At 30.5% G+C, this 19,468-nt stretch overlaps 1 protein-coding gene across 1 annotated transcript; it reads left to right on the top strand.

The window, feature by feature from the left end:
- The first annotated feature begins 11,703 nt into the window (after window positions 1–11,703).
- LOC11421654 (transcription factor bHLH48) lies at window positions 11,704–18,615 on the top strand. Its single transcript, XM_003625148.4, has 7 exons — window positions 11,704–12,347; window positions 12,436–12,567; window positions 12,685–12,750; window positions 16,229–16,297; window positions 16,864–16,935; window positions 17,578–17,788; window positions 18,121–18,615. The coding sequence occupies exons 1-7, from the start codon at window positions 11,913–11,915 to the stop codon at window positions 18,156–18,158; spliced, it is 1,023 nt and encodes a 340-aa protein (XP_003625196.1). The 5' UTR covers window positions 11,704–11,912; the 3' UTR covers window positions 18,159–18,615.
- The last annotated feature ends 853 nt before the right edge of the window (window positions 18,616–19,468 follow it).

Raw genomic sequence — 19,468 nt, 5'->3', positions numbered from 1 at the left:
TCTACTCACATAAATTTTCTAATTATTGGTTGATAAAAAAGCAAGTCAATTTAATTTCGCTCACTTATTTTATGAGCCGAATAAGCCTGTTTTGTAAAAAAAAAAAAAATGTAATAGGGAACCGAAAAATTAGACTTTTAAAATAAAGGGACTAAAATTTAAGTTTTTTAAAACAGGGATCGAAAGTACATCTAAGCTAAATATCTTTAATTTTATTGGTTATTGAAATAGAAATTCTCTATGATAGGAAAATGAGCCATCAAAGTTTTTATTGTCAATATACATTTCTCCCAGGACCGTAGAGGGCAACCGCCCTAGATCCCAAAAAATAAGTATGAAATTTAGGCCCCAATTTTTTTTAGGGATTTATTAGGCCCAAAAAAAATTATTTAGTTTTTTGTATCAAGTTTGATATTTATATAAATTTATTAGTTAGGACCCAAATTGTAGGTTCACCCTGATCACTAAAATCTTAAAAATGGCATTGATTTCTCCATCCATGATCACACCAAATCAAAACATAATCGAAAAACTTAATGGTGACTATTTTTTCTTTCTTTGGTTCACTATAGGTGTGATATAGAAAACTTGTTATGTCTTAAAATTTTAAAATGGATTTTGAAATAACATGTTAGTCGGGAAAACGGAGGGAGTGTTAACCAATAACCATAAGGACTAAAACAAGTTTATAAAAAACTATTGGTAAATGAAATTTTGAAATTGCAATTTTGTTTGTGTTTGATTTACAGGTGGAACTAAGGTAAAAATGTGCGTTTATTCAAAAGCTATGGTTTGGAGCTTCCAAAAAGTTAGTGCAAAACTACTTTAGGATGTTTCGTGTGTGTTCACATGGGAAAGGTTAATCCTTTCCCACCATGGGAAAGTTGGATTCAATGATTAGATTAAGTGAAGAACATATTTTTAACATGCTCTCTCAACACTAGATTTTTCTTCACACTATCTTCCAACAATTAAAAATTCTGAAAATTAATTTTCATAAATTAAAAAAATATAAAAAAAATCAGATATTTTTTTTTTAAAATTTTGTAATTCATTTATTGAATGTTAGAATTTTTTTTGAAAAATAAAATTTTGGAAACTAAGATAAGTTTTTATTTTTCTAAAAAGAATATATTTTTTAATTTCATAATAAAATAAGATATTCTGAAAAATAAAATAAAAATCCTAAAAAAATATTTTGAAATTAATTTTTTTTATTTTTCTAAGAAAATAAAATTCTGGAAAATAAGGTTTTTGAAATAAAATTCTGAACAATTTTTTTTTCATTTTTAAAAAAAAAAAAATTCTAACATTCAATAAATGAATTACAGAATTTAAAAAAAAAATTATCTGAATTTTTTTATATTTTTTCGATTTGTTTAATTTCTGAAAATTAATTTTCAGAATTTTTAAATTGTTGGAAGATAGTGTGAAGAAAAATCTAGTGTTGAGAGAGCATGTTAAGAATATGTTCTTCACTTAATCTAATCATTGAATCCAACTTTCCCATGGTGGGAAATGATTAACCTTTCCCATGTGAAATGCCACCTGTGAAACATGAGGTTGGATGCATATTCAAACATAGACTTTACACTGTGTTTGGTAGAGGTGAATTATGAAAGAGAGAAAGAGAGGAGAGAGAAGTTGGGGAGAGAGTTACAATCTCTCGTGTTTGGTTCAAAAGAGAGATTGATAAGAGAGACAAAATCATGTGGGACCCTTGCCTGTTTCATTTCTCTTCGGAAGTGCGAAGAAAGGGAGTGGAAGCGTGATTTTTTTGTTATTTTCCATATTTATCCTTGTTTATCCCTGGTGTGGTGTGGATGACGACATACAAAGTATATTTTTTTTTTACGTAGTATATTCTGAAGATTTTTGTTCTAGCAGTCGAAACGGAAGCTGAGCAGACATACCACAAACGCAATTGATCTTTGCCTTTTCCTCATGCCTATTACATATAAATAAAATTGGACTATTTTTGTTTTGACAGAATAAAATTGAACTATCGGTAACTCACGAAGTAGTTAACCAATGAATTATTTTAACCGCCTAAATTAAAATATTTTAAATAATTAATTAAGTAAAAAAAGTTATTTATTTGTGTTTAGAAAAAGTAATTTAATATCTTTAATTTGTTAACTAAATTGAAACTAAAAGACATTAATTTTTGAAATTAAATTCAAAATGATAAAATTGTATACTATCTTTCTTTGTATAAGGGTATTACGGTCTTTATAAAAAGTAAACACACTTCTTTCTTCTCTATTTCTCTCTTGTACCAAACAACATGTAAAATCTACCCTATTTCTCATCTATTTCTCTCTTTTCATACTCTCTCACCTCTTTATCTCTTCACACTTTCTTCTCACAACCAAACACACCCTTAAAGAGGAAAGGAAGGGACCAAAACAAAAACACTCTTTAGAAAGCACCAATTTTTCTAAATTTTGTTTGTGCTCAATTTGGTTTAGTATGAGATGGAAATGCCTTTTAGCTGAACCAACATGGGAGAACAAATGAATAAAAAACAAAATCAACTTGCATTATTGTCTCTAGAGATATTCTAAATTCCGTGAAACACAAAAACAAAGTTTAGAAATTGGATTTACAGTGAATGCATTTGAAGTGTTTTTACGTAAACAAGATAATATAACCAAACTTATGATGAGATATATTGGTGTTATGAACAGACTAGTGGCTTTTACTAGTGAAAAGTGGACACTGAGAATACCCTTAATATAAATCAGTGTGTCGCTTTAGACAGTTGGAAAATCCATAAATAGATGTACCGTCTTCTTGTCATTTCACTATTGATTCGAACCACAACAAGAAGTACAATGTAAAATGTCAATGTGTCAAGCCCCCCTCTCTCTCTCTCTCTCTCCATGATGCAAAACAACCATCTGCAATCATTTATCCATAGATAAGTAAACACTTATATGTAAACAAGAACCAGAGGAATCTTCATCACTAGTTGGAAAGAGATCAATCGTGGACAAAGCTCTGGCGTCCACAACAAGGATTAGGCTTTTTGCTAGCTAATATTAAAATGGTTGAATATTGTTTTTTATCATGCTAACTAATGTTATCAGGAAGTAGTTAAGGAAAAAAAATTGCATTATAAAAAACAAATATTTTACGCATTTCAAAATTTTATTACACAAGTTTCAAAATATTTTTAGTGTATATATTTTTTTAATTAATGGTTCAGAGGTATTTGTTAGCATTTTTATATTTTTTTTGTTTTTGTAAAGTTGGTAATTACCTTTTATCTTTTAGATAATATTATTTTTTAATCCTTATAAAATACAAAAAAGAAAGTGAGATGTCTTTAGTTTTTGTGAAGATTATAAAGATATTAATTTTTTTTACTGGATATAAAAAAAAATTATATAGGAACAAAAATTAAAATATCAGTATTTATAGCGGTGGATGAGTAACATTTATTTATCAAAGAGAGAATAATGAGTAACATTTAAAAAAAAAATAATGAGTAATATATTTAAGCCAATCAAAATTAATGAGCTTTTTTTGTCAAAAATAAAATAAAATTAATGAGCTTCATGCATGGGCTTCTCCGGGCCCTAGGGTTTGCCCTACCATAGGACATGCCCATTGGAGTTGTCAGTAGGTGTCGGACTACTACCAAACCAATTACCAGCAAATGTGTTTTTATAATCTACCAAACCTCGTTTACATTTCATGCACCCATCGGAAAACAATTTCTTAGAACATAAACATGAATATTTTGCTTGCTTAAATTATTACTTTTGAAAAGATTGGTTTAAAATATAAATATTTGATATAGTGTTATATCGAAGTGCTGATAAATAATGGAAGAGTGTATATAATTTCATACCAGTTTTCTGAGAACTGTCAACATTAAATTACATATGTATGTTGGCCAGATTGTCATAAGAGTTGAAGTAGTGTTTAATAGCTAAGGACATTGTATCAAGGTACATATGCATGATGATATAAGACAACTATACTCCTTCTATTTTATATCTTTAATTGTTTTGGATTATATTTTTATTTTATTTGAAAACAATTGGTGTTCTAGAATTCCAAAGTTTGATTTATATTTACTTTTTTTAGCTTTGCCCTAAGACTCTTTGTATTGAATAAAAAGTAGAATTAACTAACCATAAAACTAAGAGTATTTTATGTTTGATCTTGTGTTACTAGATGCTTAAATATCTTGATTAAGTTGATGATGAAAATGAAGATGCCGATGATTGTTCAAATAATTTAAAACTACTATTGACGTTGAGAGATATCCACGTTTAATATTTGATACGTCTAAAATAAGATTATCTCTAGAATTTTTTTTATATAAAAAAACAAAAAAAATAGAAATAGAACTACATGCAGTTGGTTCTAAACAACCTATTGCTACTTGCTACTTGCTACTTGATCATTACTGGTAATAGTAAATGGTAACCTACTTCTCTCATTCAACAATAAATACTATCAGTCTTAGCAAAATTACTCATGTTGTTCAAATTTTTAAGGCTTTGGACCACATATTATAACATATTGAGCCCTTTGTTATATATGAATATGAATGTCATTGAGCTACGTATACCTTAAAGCGTCTAGAGCCACAAAAAATTCAACATTCATTGGTTCATTATTGTTAATAGCTCAAACCAGCTGGTTACAAAGTCATAGATGATGCAACCATCAAAGTTAAAATAAGTCAGCCCAGACCATCAAACTTACCTCTTTGTACATTTTTTGGTGGTCCTCAACCTTTCTTTTTTGATATTATTAACGAAACCTATAGTACGTATGAACTATATATCGTCCTTACGAAGTACAAATCATATATACAGCTTGCAAGATAAGAGACTGTTAAAATGTTTAACATGTACTTTTTTTGTTTGAATTTCCGTAGATTTGTCTCACTGTTTATAGCAATACGTAGTGATAAATTATTAAGTTAAAGGTATCTAAGCCTTTAAGTAATTATGTACGTGAGTAATAAATGTTATTTTTAATTGCACCCTTACTTATTCAGCTTTTGGTTGATGAACCTTACATTAGGAGACACTTTATGATTAAAATCATGGGGACAAAAACCAAAACTGTCACAAAAAGTCGAGTGTATTTAATGTTACATTTTCTATTTAAACATTTTTAAATTTGCTGTTTACTTCAAAATTGGTGTCGTTACCCGTGTGCTAGAAAAATCTTTAATCTCACCAATTCTATCACACAATGTGCAGATCATTCTTAACAATATCAATGTAATTTTTGTGTTCAAGAGAAAAGTGAGAATCAAAAAACCAATTGTCTAAATTACACAGAAGAATTACATATTCAAATTGGCCAAAATCTGTGTAAATTGGTCGATTATATTTATATGGATGGACCAAAATTCAATGTCAGAATATAAAATTAAATTTATCGATTAAGAGTACTTGCATTATGAGTGTTAAATTGTGAATTACTGGTTGTCATGTATATGTGTGCTATTGGTGGGATAAGAATGAATTAAACAATTGTTCAAAAAAAAATAATTAACGACTTAAACAATGGAAATATAACTAACTACTCAAAGATAGAGTGAGCTTCAACCACTCTATTTTTTTTATTGTAATTAACGGTGAAACAAACACCATTAAGAGATAGGAGAGGTTTTTATTTATTTCATGGAAATTTGGGGGTGGTTAGTGTTTATTTTCAAATGAGAGAAAGTATTTGTGTTATTTAAAAAAACTTTATGGGAGGTCAATGTAATTTTTATAATAAACTAACTATAAATGATAATAATTATAATAAACTAACTATATTTTTTTTTGGTTAAATATATGTTTTTGGTCCCTATAAATATGTCAACTTTTCGTTTTAGTCCTTCTAAAAATTTTCTTCAACTTTTAGACCCTAAAAGAAATTCCATTTTCACTTTTGGTCCCTCCTTTAAAGTAAACTCATATGTAGAAATCATATTTTTAAATAAATTTTTCCAGAAAAATTCATAATATTATAAGAATCTCTAAAAAAAATTAGAATTTTTAAACGAAACATGGATTCAATATGAATTTTTATATTTCTTAGGTTAAAAATTCGTATTTAATTTTTGTTTTGTAAAAAATTCTATTTTTTTTTTTTACAATATTCTACACGTTTCAGCACAATTTCATTAAAAAATACAAAAATTAACTTCAAAATAGGGACCAAAAGTGGTGATTGAAAATTTTATAGGATTAAAACTTGAAGGAAAATTTTAAAGGGACTAAAACGAAAAGTTGGTATATTTATATGGACCAAAAATATAATTAACCCTATTTTTGTTCATGCTTTTAAGTTCTTAACATTTTTGTTTATTCTTTCTAAAAATGTATCGCTAAAGAAGGTGTTGAAACACACAATTCATTCATGGGAAAAATGTTTGCTTATCTCCGATCAATTAGTTAAATTTGGCATTATGTGATGTGATATCTTCCAAATAAAAATAAAAATAATTATAATATACTAATTTTAGGTTATTATAAAAAAATTGTACAATAGACCACCGGTATTTGTGACTAAGGATTTAAATAAAATTAGTGTTTTTTTAAATATCGTCGACATTAAAATGTAAATGATTTTTTTTAAGGAAGAAATTTATTGCATTTCATTAGCTAAAATGTGTCAAATACATGAGGGAACATCATCTATAACATGCGAGCTAGGATTAAATAGGGCTATATGAGCTAACTTGTGAGTGACCCTATTCGTTCGCCTTCTGTTGAACTCGACATGAGAGTGTTGAAAACTATTAACTAACAATTGTCTACATGCATATATGATACAACCAAACTCGCTACTATCATTTATAGTTGAATTTACATGATCAATAACTCTTTTAGAATCAAGAGAAAAATCCACATTGTAGAATCAGAGCCATTCCAAAGCTATGTGTGGAGGCAGCTTTCTCCATATCAATGTCACACAGAGGAGCAAACCAGTCCATTTTTGCAAGGACAAATCACATGCATCATCTTTAAGACACATTTCTGAACCGACCTTATTAATTAAGTGAAGGGGAAAAGGAGACATCAATGTTGCATTTATACCTGCCATGTGTCGGTTTCTTCCATGCTTCCTCATCATGCCTCATGGGATTATGCTGAAACCTTGACCGACTTTCAAGGGCTGCGGAACCTAATTCTTTGAGCCGCTCTCCAATCATCCAATAGGTGGGTGGCACGCTGAATTACTTGCGAGCTGGATTCGTTCTACTATTGCCAAAGTTTCAGGTTATGACAGCCGCTCTCCAATCATCCAATAGGTGGGTGGCACGCTGAATTACTTGCGAGCTGGATTCATTCTACTGTTGCCAAAGTTTCAGATTATGACCTTTCCAAAGACTCCACATGACCGTAATCATAAGCTCGCATTGATCTTCACTTTTTTGGCGTTGTTTTTTGAAGTGAATCACTAAGAAAGTCATTGGGACTTACAATATTAAAACATGATATCCCTTCAAAAACAAAAATTAATTTATAATATATTGTGCCAAAATGGTGGAATATTTTAATTTCACATTTATTTAAAATATTTCCATTTATCTTATGTGCAACCGATGTTATTTGAGCACGGAAAAAAGTCGACGCGACTGTGCTACGTAGACTTCAATTAGATAGATTAGGGTTGACCAGATAACATGGAGCAAAACAACAGACGAAAAATTGTAAGATGATCGAACATGTGATATTTTTATAAGGGCTTAAAACCGGGAAAAAAAAATACAAGGAAAAAATATATTCAAAGTGGTTATGTAAGCATGACTGAGCTCACAACTAGGACAATATTATGAGCCACAACCACTAAACTATTTGGAAAAAATTATTAAAAGAGAAATTTTTTATGCCTTAGAGTTTCATTATCCTTAAATATTGGAATCTTGGCCAGGAACAATTCTTAAGAATCATTATCTCTATCTTTATCATTCTTAAGTTTGCATTGGTAATATTTGGCATAGAATTCAATAAGTTTCATTTGTAAGATATGCTTAGTTATCATTCTTGTTTCTTCCAAAGTTTGGTCCCTTTAATTATTTTATTGTCAGTTTTATTCCATGTTTGAAAGAGAGAAAAAAATCACGCGCTGGTACATTTAGTTTAGATGTAAATACTAAATAGTACTGATAAATAATTGCTTTATAAAGACAATCACGCTTCTGAGCACTTATCAAATTATCTTTGCTTTACAAAGAAAAATGTACTAGTGTAGATACTAGATTTTTTTTGAATAATAGTGTAAATACTAGATAGATTACGCATTTACTAAATATTTATTAACTTAGTACTAAAAAAAAACAGTTTGAGAAAAGTAACAAAAATCACAGAATATGATGACAATGAATGCACCAACGGGATTGTTTTTATTAGATAATATTTGATCAACACCCTTTTCTCCATATATACTATGTATCACTTCCATGTGAGAGTGTGAATGTAAGTTTTTTTATATGTGTAGGGCCACATGACACAATTGTGTTTGGGTGTACAAGTTATATATGCCACCTCCTTCAAAAAAAAAAGTGATACATGTCACCTAAGGTGGTCTAAAGCAACACAATTTTATGTAAGTCTCTCGTAACAAGCCTAACTAGGCTCTGATACTAGTTTCTTGGGGAGTATGGGGAGCGCTTGAAGCATCAATGGGTGAAACGTCTAGGACCTGTTAAGAGAGAGACACCACACTATTATCCAAAATCCTAAGGCAGTGGATTTATGGGTCTCATCAGTGGCGGAGCCCTTCATGGGCTGGGGTGGGCCACGGCCCATCCGAAAAAATTAAAAAATTAATGATTATAGATCTATTTTGTGAGATTTTATGCAATTTTGTGTCGGTTTTATGTTTTGGTTGATCCAAATTCCTGCAAAGTGATGTAGTGGCCCACCCGAAAATTTAAATAATTCAATTATAGGTCTATTTTGCGAGATTTTATACAATTTTATGTCGGTTTTAAGTTTCGGTTGATCCAAATTCCCACAAATTGGTGTAGTGGCCCACCCGAAAAATTTAAATAATTCAATTATAGGTCTAATTTGCAAGACTTTAAACAATTTTTTAATAGTTAATTTTAGTGGCCCATCCTAACATTTTTTTCTGGCTCCGCCACTGGGTCTCATCTCTTATATATCCAACGTTTTCTCCATTTATAGTCGATGTGGGACATTATCACTCACATTTGATTTTCAACAAAGAAAAAAACAAAAATAGAGAATAAGAATATAATGTTAGTGTGAGAGAGAAAATTTTGAAAAAGTTCACAAAATGAATGTATAAATATTATTTCTCTTAATTTATATATGTTAGTCATTTTGATTATTTGATTGGGTTTGTTTCTAGAAGATGTCAACTCGTTATCTTTTACAATTACAAACTTCTTTTATTTTATCCATGATAATGTGAGCAATACAAGTTGGATTCAATCAAATATCTACTTTTTTTTTTTTTTGAATTAGCAAATATTATTAAACAACTAGATTCCGACTCAAGACGAACAGAGATCGGTGAAATTGGAGATACAAACAAAAGGCGTCGTATATAGGCGGAATATCCGAAAATAAACACCCCAAAGTCAACGTCCACCAAAATCCACCTAAAAGAGACTACTTCAGAAAGCGACCACTATAAAAACGATATCCAATACCACCCACACCTAAAAGCAATCAAATATATACTAACATACAACTTCCACACCTAACATAGTTGCTGCTCGTTGAACCGATGAATTACACAATATTTCGAGGATCCAAATTCAAATTTAGGTGAAGAAATCTAATAATAATATTGATGTTGTCAACTGAACTAGAACTTATGGTTGTGCATGAGTTGGGTCATCCCAAAGAATCCGTCAAACCAACTCATAAAAACAAAGGAAAAAAATTATGTTGAGTTGGTTATTTTACCTCGTTCGAACTTAAATATCCTATATGATTCAAGTTTTAAATTTGACCAAATTCAATTTAAACTGACGTACTCATTTAGATTAACATTTAATAACATATTCTCGCATCCCTAGACCTATTGAAAGTGATTTTTTAGAAGCTAAAATTTGCTGCTTCCGGAGACTTTTTTTTTTTTTTTAAGACCTTATAGACGGTATTTAACTCTTAAAATAATTGATATTAAGTTAGAAGATCAGTTTAGGCCAAATTAGTCATTTAATAAAAAAAAAATCCCCCTAAATAGTAAAATAAAGGCTAAATTACCTTTTTGGTCCTCTGACTATTTAATTGGTATCGGGTTAGTCTTAACTAAAAATTGATTTATTTCGGTCCTCTAACAGAAAGGACTAAATGTAGTAACGGTGAAAAACTTAGAGGACCGAAATAAATCAATTTTTAGTTAGAGGACCAATCCGATACCAACTAAATAGTTAGAGGACCATAAAGGTAATTAAGCATAAAATAAATAAAATAAGGCTTAATACATGCTTTGGTCCCTTAACTTATTTTCGGATTTTATTTTGGTCCCCTAACTATAAAATGTCTCAATTTGGTCCCTTATGTCTTCTGTCGTTACCTCTTTTGGTCCTCTCAGTTAGTTTGTTTTCAAAAATAGTTAATCCTTGTCCACATGTCATTTAAGATTGGTGATCAAGGGCTAGGTTTGAAAAGTACACAAGTATACAATGGGCTCACAACATATAATCATTTATATTTTTCTTGATTTTCCTAAAAATATAAATTTAAAATCACCATCAATCTTCATCTTTTTATATATTTTTAAAATAATTTGTATCCAGATTTTTAAAAATTGAAATATTTTTAGAATTTGTAGAAAAAATCGTAAAATTTTTTTTTTTTTTTTCAAATTTTGAAAAAGATTTTATAAAATTCAGGAATAATTTTTTTTCATATTTTATAAAAATCTGGATTTTTTTTATATATTTTTCAAAATTAAAATATTTTCCAAAATTTTGTAGAAAAAAATTTAAAAAAACCCTTTTTTTTTTTCGAAAAAAATATGACCTTTTTTATAACATTTTTAAATTCAGAATTCTAGATTTTTTAAATTAAAATATTTTCCAAAATTTTGTAGAAAAAATTTAAAAAAACATTTTTTTTTCGGAAATCTGACCTTAAATTTTTTTCAAATTTTAAAATCTTCGAAAAAATTTTATAAAAATTCTGGAATATTTTTATTTCTAATTTTAAAATCTGAATTTTTTATATATTTTTGTAGGAAAAAATTAGAAAAACATTTTTTTTCAGGAAAAAAAAATCTGACCTTTTTAAAAAATTAATTTTTTCAATTTTTTTAATTTTGAAAATGATTTTATAAAAAATCTGGAATATTTTTTTCTTCATATTTTATAAAAAATATGAATTTTTTTATATATTTTTGACTTCAAAAAAATCAGGTGTTAGTCATTCACCGTAGGCTACAATAAACCTACATGATCCAACGATTTCTATTTAAAAAATAGTTAAAATATAACGGATAGGACTAAAAGAGGTAATGGCAAAAGACACAAGGGACCAATTTAAAATACTTTATAGTTAGGGGACCAAAATAAAATCCAAAAATAAATTAAGGGATCAAAAACATGCATTAAGCCATAAAATAATTGATACACCATTTGAATAGGAGAGTGGACCCCCGGTTTAGGGGGTGGTCCAGCATTTTCTTTTTACTGTCCTACAAGGAAACTGTATAGAACCGTACTCGTATAACCCAATACAGTAGTATAGTAACCGTAGCCGTAGTAACGTTGCTTTCGCAGTACTTCAAATGCCTCTGTCTGTGAACCAATCTTATACACAGAAGAATCACAGAACAACAAAAACAAAAACAGATTGACCGCCATCACACTCAACTACAACATTGAACAAAATTTTCAACACTCTCACACTTCAAATTAAACAAAATTTCAATTGGATTTTTAATTTCATTTTCTTTGCTCAATGGAACAAGCTACAGTAGGATTAAGTGGATCCATTCACGACGATTCTGTTCAATTTGACGAAGAAATTCAAGGAATTATGATTCCGGCGCCGGCACCGGAAAACGCAAGCTCATTCACAGCACTGTTAGAGCTTCCACCTACGCTGGCGGTTGAGCTACTTCATTTGCCTGAGCAGAAACCCTATCTTCCGAACTCTTCTAACGGGAATTTAACTTTTCCTACTAACGCCGCGTTGATTGAACGCGCCGCGAAATTCTCAGTGTTCGCCGGAGAGAATTCTTCACCGGGAGATTCGCGGCTGTTTCCGGTGGAAAGTGTGAAGAACGAGCCTCAAGAGACTGATTCGAATCCTTGCTCGACGCAAGAGTGTGTTTCGGATCCAGCTGAGAATAAGAATCAGAGAAACGTGAAGAGAAAAGAGCGAGAGAAGAAGGTAACGATGAAATTAGGGTTTCTGTTTTGTTTTTCAGTTGAATTGATTTATGAAAATATGAAATAATCGATGATTTTCTGAAATTAAGGGTAAAGCGTCGTCGTCGAAGAAGAGCAAAAGCATCGCCGATGAAACTTCCGGTGCCGGTGAGAAGCTTCCCTATGTTCATGTTCGCGTTCGACGAGGTCAAGCTACTGATAGCCATAGCTTAGCAGAACGAGTAACCTTCTCACTAATCACTGATTAATTTATTTATTTAATTTCAATCACTTATGTATAAATGAAGTTAATTATCTTTATTAAAATTAATTAATAATTAATTGCTTTTGTGGTGTAGGCTAGGAGAGAGAAGATTAACGCTCGTATGAAGCTTTTACAAGAGCTGGTCCCAGGCTGCGAGAAGGTCCATTTTTCTCTTTTAATCTTTAATTTTACAACCTTAAATCCTTAGTTACGCAGAATAATCAATGATTAATTATGCTTCATTGATTTTTGAGTGTGATTAATCTATCATTTTCTGTCAAATTTGTTCCCCTAAAGTGCAAATAAATATCTTAAGTACGATTTAATAACGGTTTTGTTATTGGACCTTTTCAAACCCCACAAAAAGAAAGTACCGTAGTTGCTTTCACGTCAAGATAGAGAAGTGCCAAACTTGGTATCTGTGTAATTTCACCTTCTCTTTGGTTTCACTTTATGGGGATTTCCTTCTGGTTACAAATCTTTTTCGAAGGTTAGTGTTGCCCAATTTTTCAACCATTACCTTCTTTTATGACATTGACCTTCTCCACCGGTCTATTAGATGCTCAAATTATTTATTTTTTCTTAAATAGTCTAATGGATGAAAATTCATCTTTAGGTGAATAAATAAAAAATTTAAGGTTCAAACTTCCATTCTGCATAATGAGGGGATATTTTGACTCCAAGAGTAAGTGTAATAACTTACTCCAAATCTTGACATTTAATTGCAATTTTGATTAATAGCTAGGATTAATTGATATGGTATGCTTTAATTCCATTTTCTATTGTAGTCAACACTTATCACCGCAAAATAACAAAACAATAGATATCATTCAATTGATTGATTTTTTTCACGTTAAAAGAATTTTTGAGGGTTAGTGGTAAAATAAGCATCAAAATTTTTTATTTGACCACAATTTTTTTTTTCTTCTCCCTTTAATATTTTTTAATTGTATATATATTTTTTTTTAAAGAAAACAATAGTAAAATTTAAAGAATTGTATATTTATTCTTCTCCTTTTACTATTTTTTTATACGACATATTTTATTTGGTTTCTTCAATATAATCATGATCTTTTCTTATATTGTTTGTAAACAAACATTTTTGTACTAATCTATCACGAAAACAAAATACGATAGAGGAAGTAATCCTGGTCTTTTCTTATATCCAATTTATTTACAATAATTGCATAAAAAATAAATAAATTAGTGTATTTTTTTTATATAAATAACGACAAATCAAAATAATCATCTCCATCTTATTAGTTTTTGTTGTCATTTTTTGAAGAGCTCACGATCGTAAAAAAGGTATATACATAGGAAAAACATACATCTAAAAAAAGGATTAAAATGCTTATTTTACCATTAATCCTCAAAAACTCTTTTAATGTGAAAACAAAAAACAAACAATGGGAGAAGAAAAAAAAAATCAATCAATTAAATGACATTTATTGTTTTGTTATTTTGTAGTGATAAGTGTTCACTACAATAGAAAATAAAATTAAAGTCTACCATATCAATTACTTTAAACCATCAATCAAAATTGCTATTAAATGTCAAGATTTAGAGTAAGTTATTACACTTGTTCTTTCGGTCCCCACTCATGCATAATATAACTGAATTATATGCTCAAGGGATTTAATTTTACTAGTATAATGTAATATTTTATTTTTTTATTTTGTTTATTTCAATTATGTATCTTGGACTTTTTTTAGCAAGTTGGGTCACTTTGGGAAATAGGTTCTCTGGAATAGTTTTTATTCAACGTTTGGGTCTTCCTTATACCATCACTGTACATGATGTTAGTAAACCTCGTTTAATGGAAAACATTTTTTCCCCATAAGTTTAATGTGCAACCCCTTTGAGTTGACCGAATCATTGACATTTTATTATGAATCACATGGAATTTTCTTTCACCAAGTGTTATCACGAGGCATAAGTCCGTCCAAGTGTTACTTCGAGACATTTTATATATGTGCTAAGGAGTACTCCCTCCGTCCCAAATTGTATGTCGTTTTGGAAAAAAAATTTGTCCCAAATTATATGTCGCTTTACAATACCAATGAAATATTAATGTTACTTTTTCTATTATATCCTTAACTATTAATTACTCTCTCTTCTTTCAATTATTTCATTTATTTTTTCATACCATTTATTAGGGATAATTTTGTAAAACAACTCATAATTTCTCTTCCCCATGCAATATTAATTGCATTTCTTAATACGTGTGAAATGACCAAAACATCGTACAATTTGGGACGGAGGGAGTATTAAATTTTGACCATCCATTTGTGCTGCACATGCAGGATTATTCTTTTTTTAATGAACAAAATACCTTGTTATGCGCTTCTTAGTCCTTGTATGCTTGGGTGGGTTGAAAAAGAAGGAATACTGATGTTCTTTTTAAGAATGAAGATACATAAAAGTGGTCACTTGTATTTCTTAAAATGTATGCTAATCTAATATGCGAAAGAGATTAGTGAACTAAACTTGCTTATATAAGCTTTCGATTGATGAGAATGGTGTGTGAGCTGACATCTTATTGTTAAACTTTTTTTGTTCATGTTAATCATTGATAAACTTTTAGTTAAAGTCAGTAGTTTAATGAACACACAAGATAATGCCTTCTAGAAGGTTATATCACGTGATCTGTATCTTGGATCATCTGCCTCGCTGCACATATGTTATATCAAGAACAACAAAAATATGACATTTTTTTACTAGCTTATTTGTGTTAGATTTTGTTCAAAGTAAACGTGGAAATACTGCTGTACAGTTTTCACGAGGACAGAATTTTTAGCTTCCACCAAAATGCATTGGATTGCGGTGAATTAAATCTAGGCCAAACATGGTAACATTAAACGGGAAATTAAAAAATACTCCAATTTGATGAATTATATAATTAATTTTTATTTGCTTAGTTGTTAAGTTAAATGTAAAAAAAAATGAGCACCCCTATAGAATTCACATGAGAATTGGTAATATAATGTAAAATAAAGCGGGTAGGTTTTTGTGATGTAAAGTTTGTTTGATTTCAGGGACATGTATCCATGTTATTAGTTCAATGATTAAAGTGCAGCTCCTAACAAGAAGTAAAATGAATGCATAAAGTTTGTTACTTAATGTCTGTACCATTGACTGGTGGGGGGGGGCTACTTAACTTCTATCCATTTTGCATCAAGGTTCCCCTTTGTAAATGAATGATTTGTCCATCTTATGATGGCTGTGGTGTTGTTATGGCATTATCTCTATGACTATGGGTTCGGTAATAGAGTCCAGCAGTATAACATGACAAAATGGGGTGAGAAAAGAGTGCATACTTTTGGGGTGCTTCTACCAACAAGAGAGCTAACTGGATTAGAACATTTGTACATGATCGTGTTAATGCGTCATCTAAACACCTAATGTCTAATATTAAGAACCATGATGATGGTTATAGTAGGAGTTGTAGTAACAGACAACAGTAATAACAATATTACAGACGTGTTCCATAAATGATCCCTTGTTATTGTTTGAAGTAGAAGCCTTAATTGCATGGATAATATGATTTTATAATGCATTTGGTCAATTGTGTTGCATTTTCTCAAAATAGCTAATCTGTCTAATATAGTTGATGCCTGACATGACATGATTTACTACAGATATCTGGAACGGCGTTGGTTCTGGATGAGATCATCAACCATGTGCAAACTCTACAACGTCAAGTGGAGGTTGGACTCTTCACACTGCAAATATTTTACATGAGTATATTTTAACATTCAGCAGGCCATACATGTTTATTATTTTCTATTTGGTTCTCAATTAATCATGGATTATCCATAGAAACTTTTGAAAGAAAGGGTTGAGTTTCCTTCCTAAATCACTTTCTTCTTCAATATTGATATTTAGCCCTCTAGAGCTAGTGTGAAGTACTTGAATATTTTGGAGTGTCAATGGAACACATAAAGCATTGGTTACTTGTAAGAGTAAGCATTATACATCACACATTAAGCTGTCATGGTCCCATAATTTTGGATTATTTGACTTAGAATCTATAAAAATTCCTTTTCTCAATGGGTCTACTTATTATCCTCTCATACTGTGGATTTTTCGCATGCTTGTTGGTATGTATTATAGCGTGTATGCTCAAAAGTTATAATGATACTCTTGTAATATTTTGTCAAATAACCGTGTTTAGAAATGAATGGTGAGTCAAATCTTAGAAAATATCTCACTATTTACGAGTTATCTTTCATCAAAATGGTTTTATTCTCATTGATTTACGCACTAATTGCAGATCTTATCAATGAAACTGGCAGCTGTTAACCCAAGAATTGATTTCAACTTAGACAGGTTATTGGCTGCTGATGTAAGTATTATAAGTTAATCTAACTCAATTTTATCTTTTGTTGAAAAAAAAGATAATTCATTTATTTATTTCCCGCGCTGGGGGAGCGATCTGAATGAGGGAAAATATTTGACCTCTGCTTACAAAGCACTTTCTATTCTTCCTTAATTGGTTCCATGAACACTTTGTATATAGTGTAGTTGTGTGTTTGTTTAATGTGTATTTGTCCAATAACCGAAATGGTACATTGGGGATACTGAAATATGATTGTAGCCATTTACGGTGGTTTATGCCATTCGGTTAGAGGTCATGCCATAACAACTAAGAGCTGTAATTTATTAAACAAGTAGCAATGTGAGTGTTGGTAGGGCCAATAAGTGCTTAGGTTTACTGTTTACACTAGATTGCCTAAATCTATCCCATTAGTTAATTATGGATCCTCGAGCATATTGCAGTTTAAGCCATATCATCTCAATCTCCTTAATCAAGGTCAGGAGTTGCTTGCTTGGTTTGTGGAATAAAAAATGAGTGTTTGAATGTCTTCAACTAGGTTTGGAGTTGGGGTGTGTGTGATTTTGATGAATTACTGTGATTTTTATTACAAATTCAGCCATTTCAGTTAATGTTGAGAACCGGTGATAAAATCTTCTTGGTAATTTACAGGGGTCATCTTTAATGGACAGTAACTTACCTAGCACCATGGTTACACCTTTGGTGTGGCCAGAAATGCCACTCAACAGTAACAGACAGCATTATCAACAACAGTGGCAATTCGATGCATTTCATCAACCACTCTGGGGAAGGGAAGAAGACAATCATAATTTCACGACTCCAGAAAACTCACTTTTGAGTTATAACTCCTCAGCAAATTCAGGTAGATCAGAATTTAGCTTCTACTGTGCATGTCTAATTTCAAAATACATGTTTAATATAATTTTTTCACTCGATGGTACGATGGTTCCTACTGCCACTGGCTTTCATAAATAGAAAATGATTGGAACCATTTTGTCTTTGAAGGGATATTTTGATAATGAAAATAAGAAAGGGATATTAGAAGCATGCCCATAATTAATATACTGGAGCATTTCAGACACTTTATTGACAATGAAAATACAAAAATACAGAGACAGTTTTAACATTTTTATTTCCTGACAAGAAAAATTGGAAGTTGAAACGTATTTAAGTTCTATTAAAATTGTGTTACAGCATCTCTGCACTCAAATCAATTGAAGATGGAGCTCTGAAAGCTTACAGAAGTTGTCGTACCAGTAGCTATTAGCCTAGAGTGTATATATCAAATATATTATTCGCAGTTAGCAAGGATTTGAGCGGTCTCAACATTCAGCAGGTTTTCTGTCTTCTATTTGTAAGAGTCAGTTGGAAACCTGGATTTTCTTCGGCCAAAAAGGAAGAAGAATTTGGTATGCTATTCTTATTATCATCATCATTATGTACACTAATTATATGGGTCATTCAATCTATAAGGTGGTTGAATCAAGATTGTAAAATTATAGAACAGATTATGACTGAACTATCATGGGAGTGAGTTGCGTTGTTCATTGAATTTTACTTAGATGATTGACTCTTATTAGAGTTTGCCTGAACAAACTACTACAAGTTTTGAATTAGACGCAATATTTCTTTGTTTTCTTTTCCCGTTGTCGTAAAAATAAACATAAGAGTTGTTTATTGGTGATTCAAGCATAGTGTCCATGTTGCTGTCTTCTACTTTGTAGCTTTTGCAAAATCATCTCACCGTTGATTCGGAAATACCATATATTATTCACTTATGGTAATGTGCATTGGAAGATGCCGTGAAGAGCACTTACGGCAATGAAAAAAATGCCATGTTACCAATTTCTACGTAAACCCATTACAAAAGATTAGCTACGTCTCCAATTCCTTGATTTTAGGAATAACAAAAAATGCTTGAAAAAAACTAAAACGCCTTATTCTAGGTATCTAAATATCCTTCTGAAATAGTAACAAGGAGAAAATCATTATGCAGGGTATGCACTGGCCACCACAAAAAGAAATAAAGCATGACCATTAAAAGAGCACTCTGTTTCATTGAAAATGTATATTCATATTCAAAACTCTAACACCATTCTGTAGTATCATGAACTAGTTCATGCTCTATCTATATGTAAATGGAATGTCTGAACTTGCATCTCAAAATAAATGAGGCGGGCCTGAGTAACGAAAGTAAATCTTTCTGTAAACTGCAGCAGATGATTGGAAATTATCATCATCATTATATTGAGTAAAATTTGCTGAATTTGACTCTACCGTTGATTTATAAATAGAGCTGAGAATGAGAGGTGGAGCCAAGTAAAAAATGGATATGCCATGATCTCTAAACTTTATGATATTTTAGTCTATTCATGTATTGAGCTAATGACCTCCTAAAAATGAATTGAATTCGTTCTAATTACTTGGCAAATGGTCATTTACGATTCAAATATATTTTACTCGTTTCTTTCACATAAACATATTCAAATATTTTTTTTTGTTTAGGGTGCACTTTTTTAACTAAATTGCCAAAAAAAATGTG

Source organism: Medicago truncatula, chromosome 7 (assembly GCF_003473485.1).
Source record: "Medicago truncatula cultivar Jemalong A17 chromosome 7, MtrunA17r5.0-ANR, whole genome shotgun sequence".
Classification (NCBI taxonomy): Eukaryota; Viridiplantae; Streptophyta; class Magnoliopsida; order Fabales; family Fabaceae; genus Medicago; species Medicago truncatula.
Note: the sequence above shows the minus strand (reverse complement) of the source record. Positions and strands in the feature narration are given on the sequence as shown.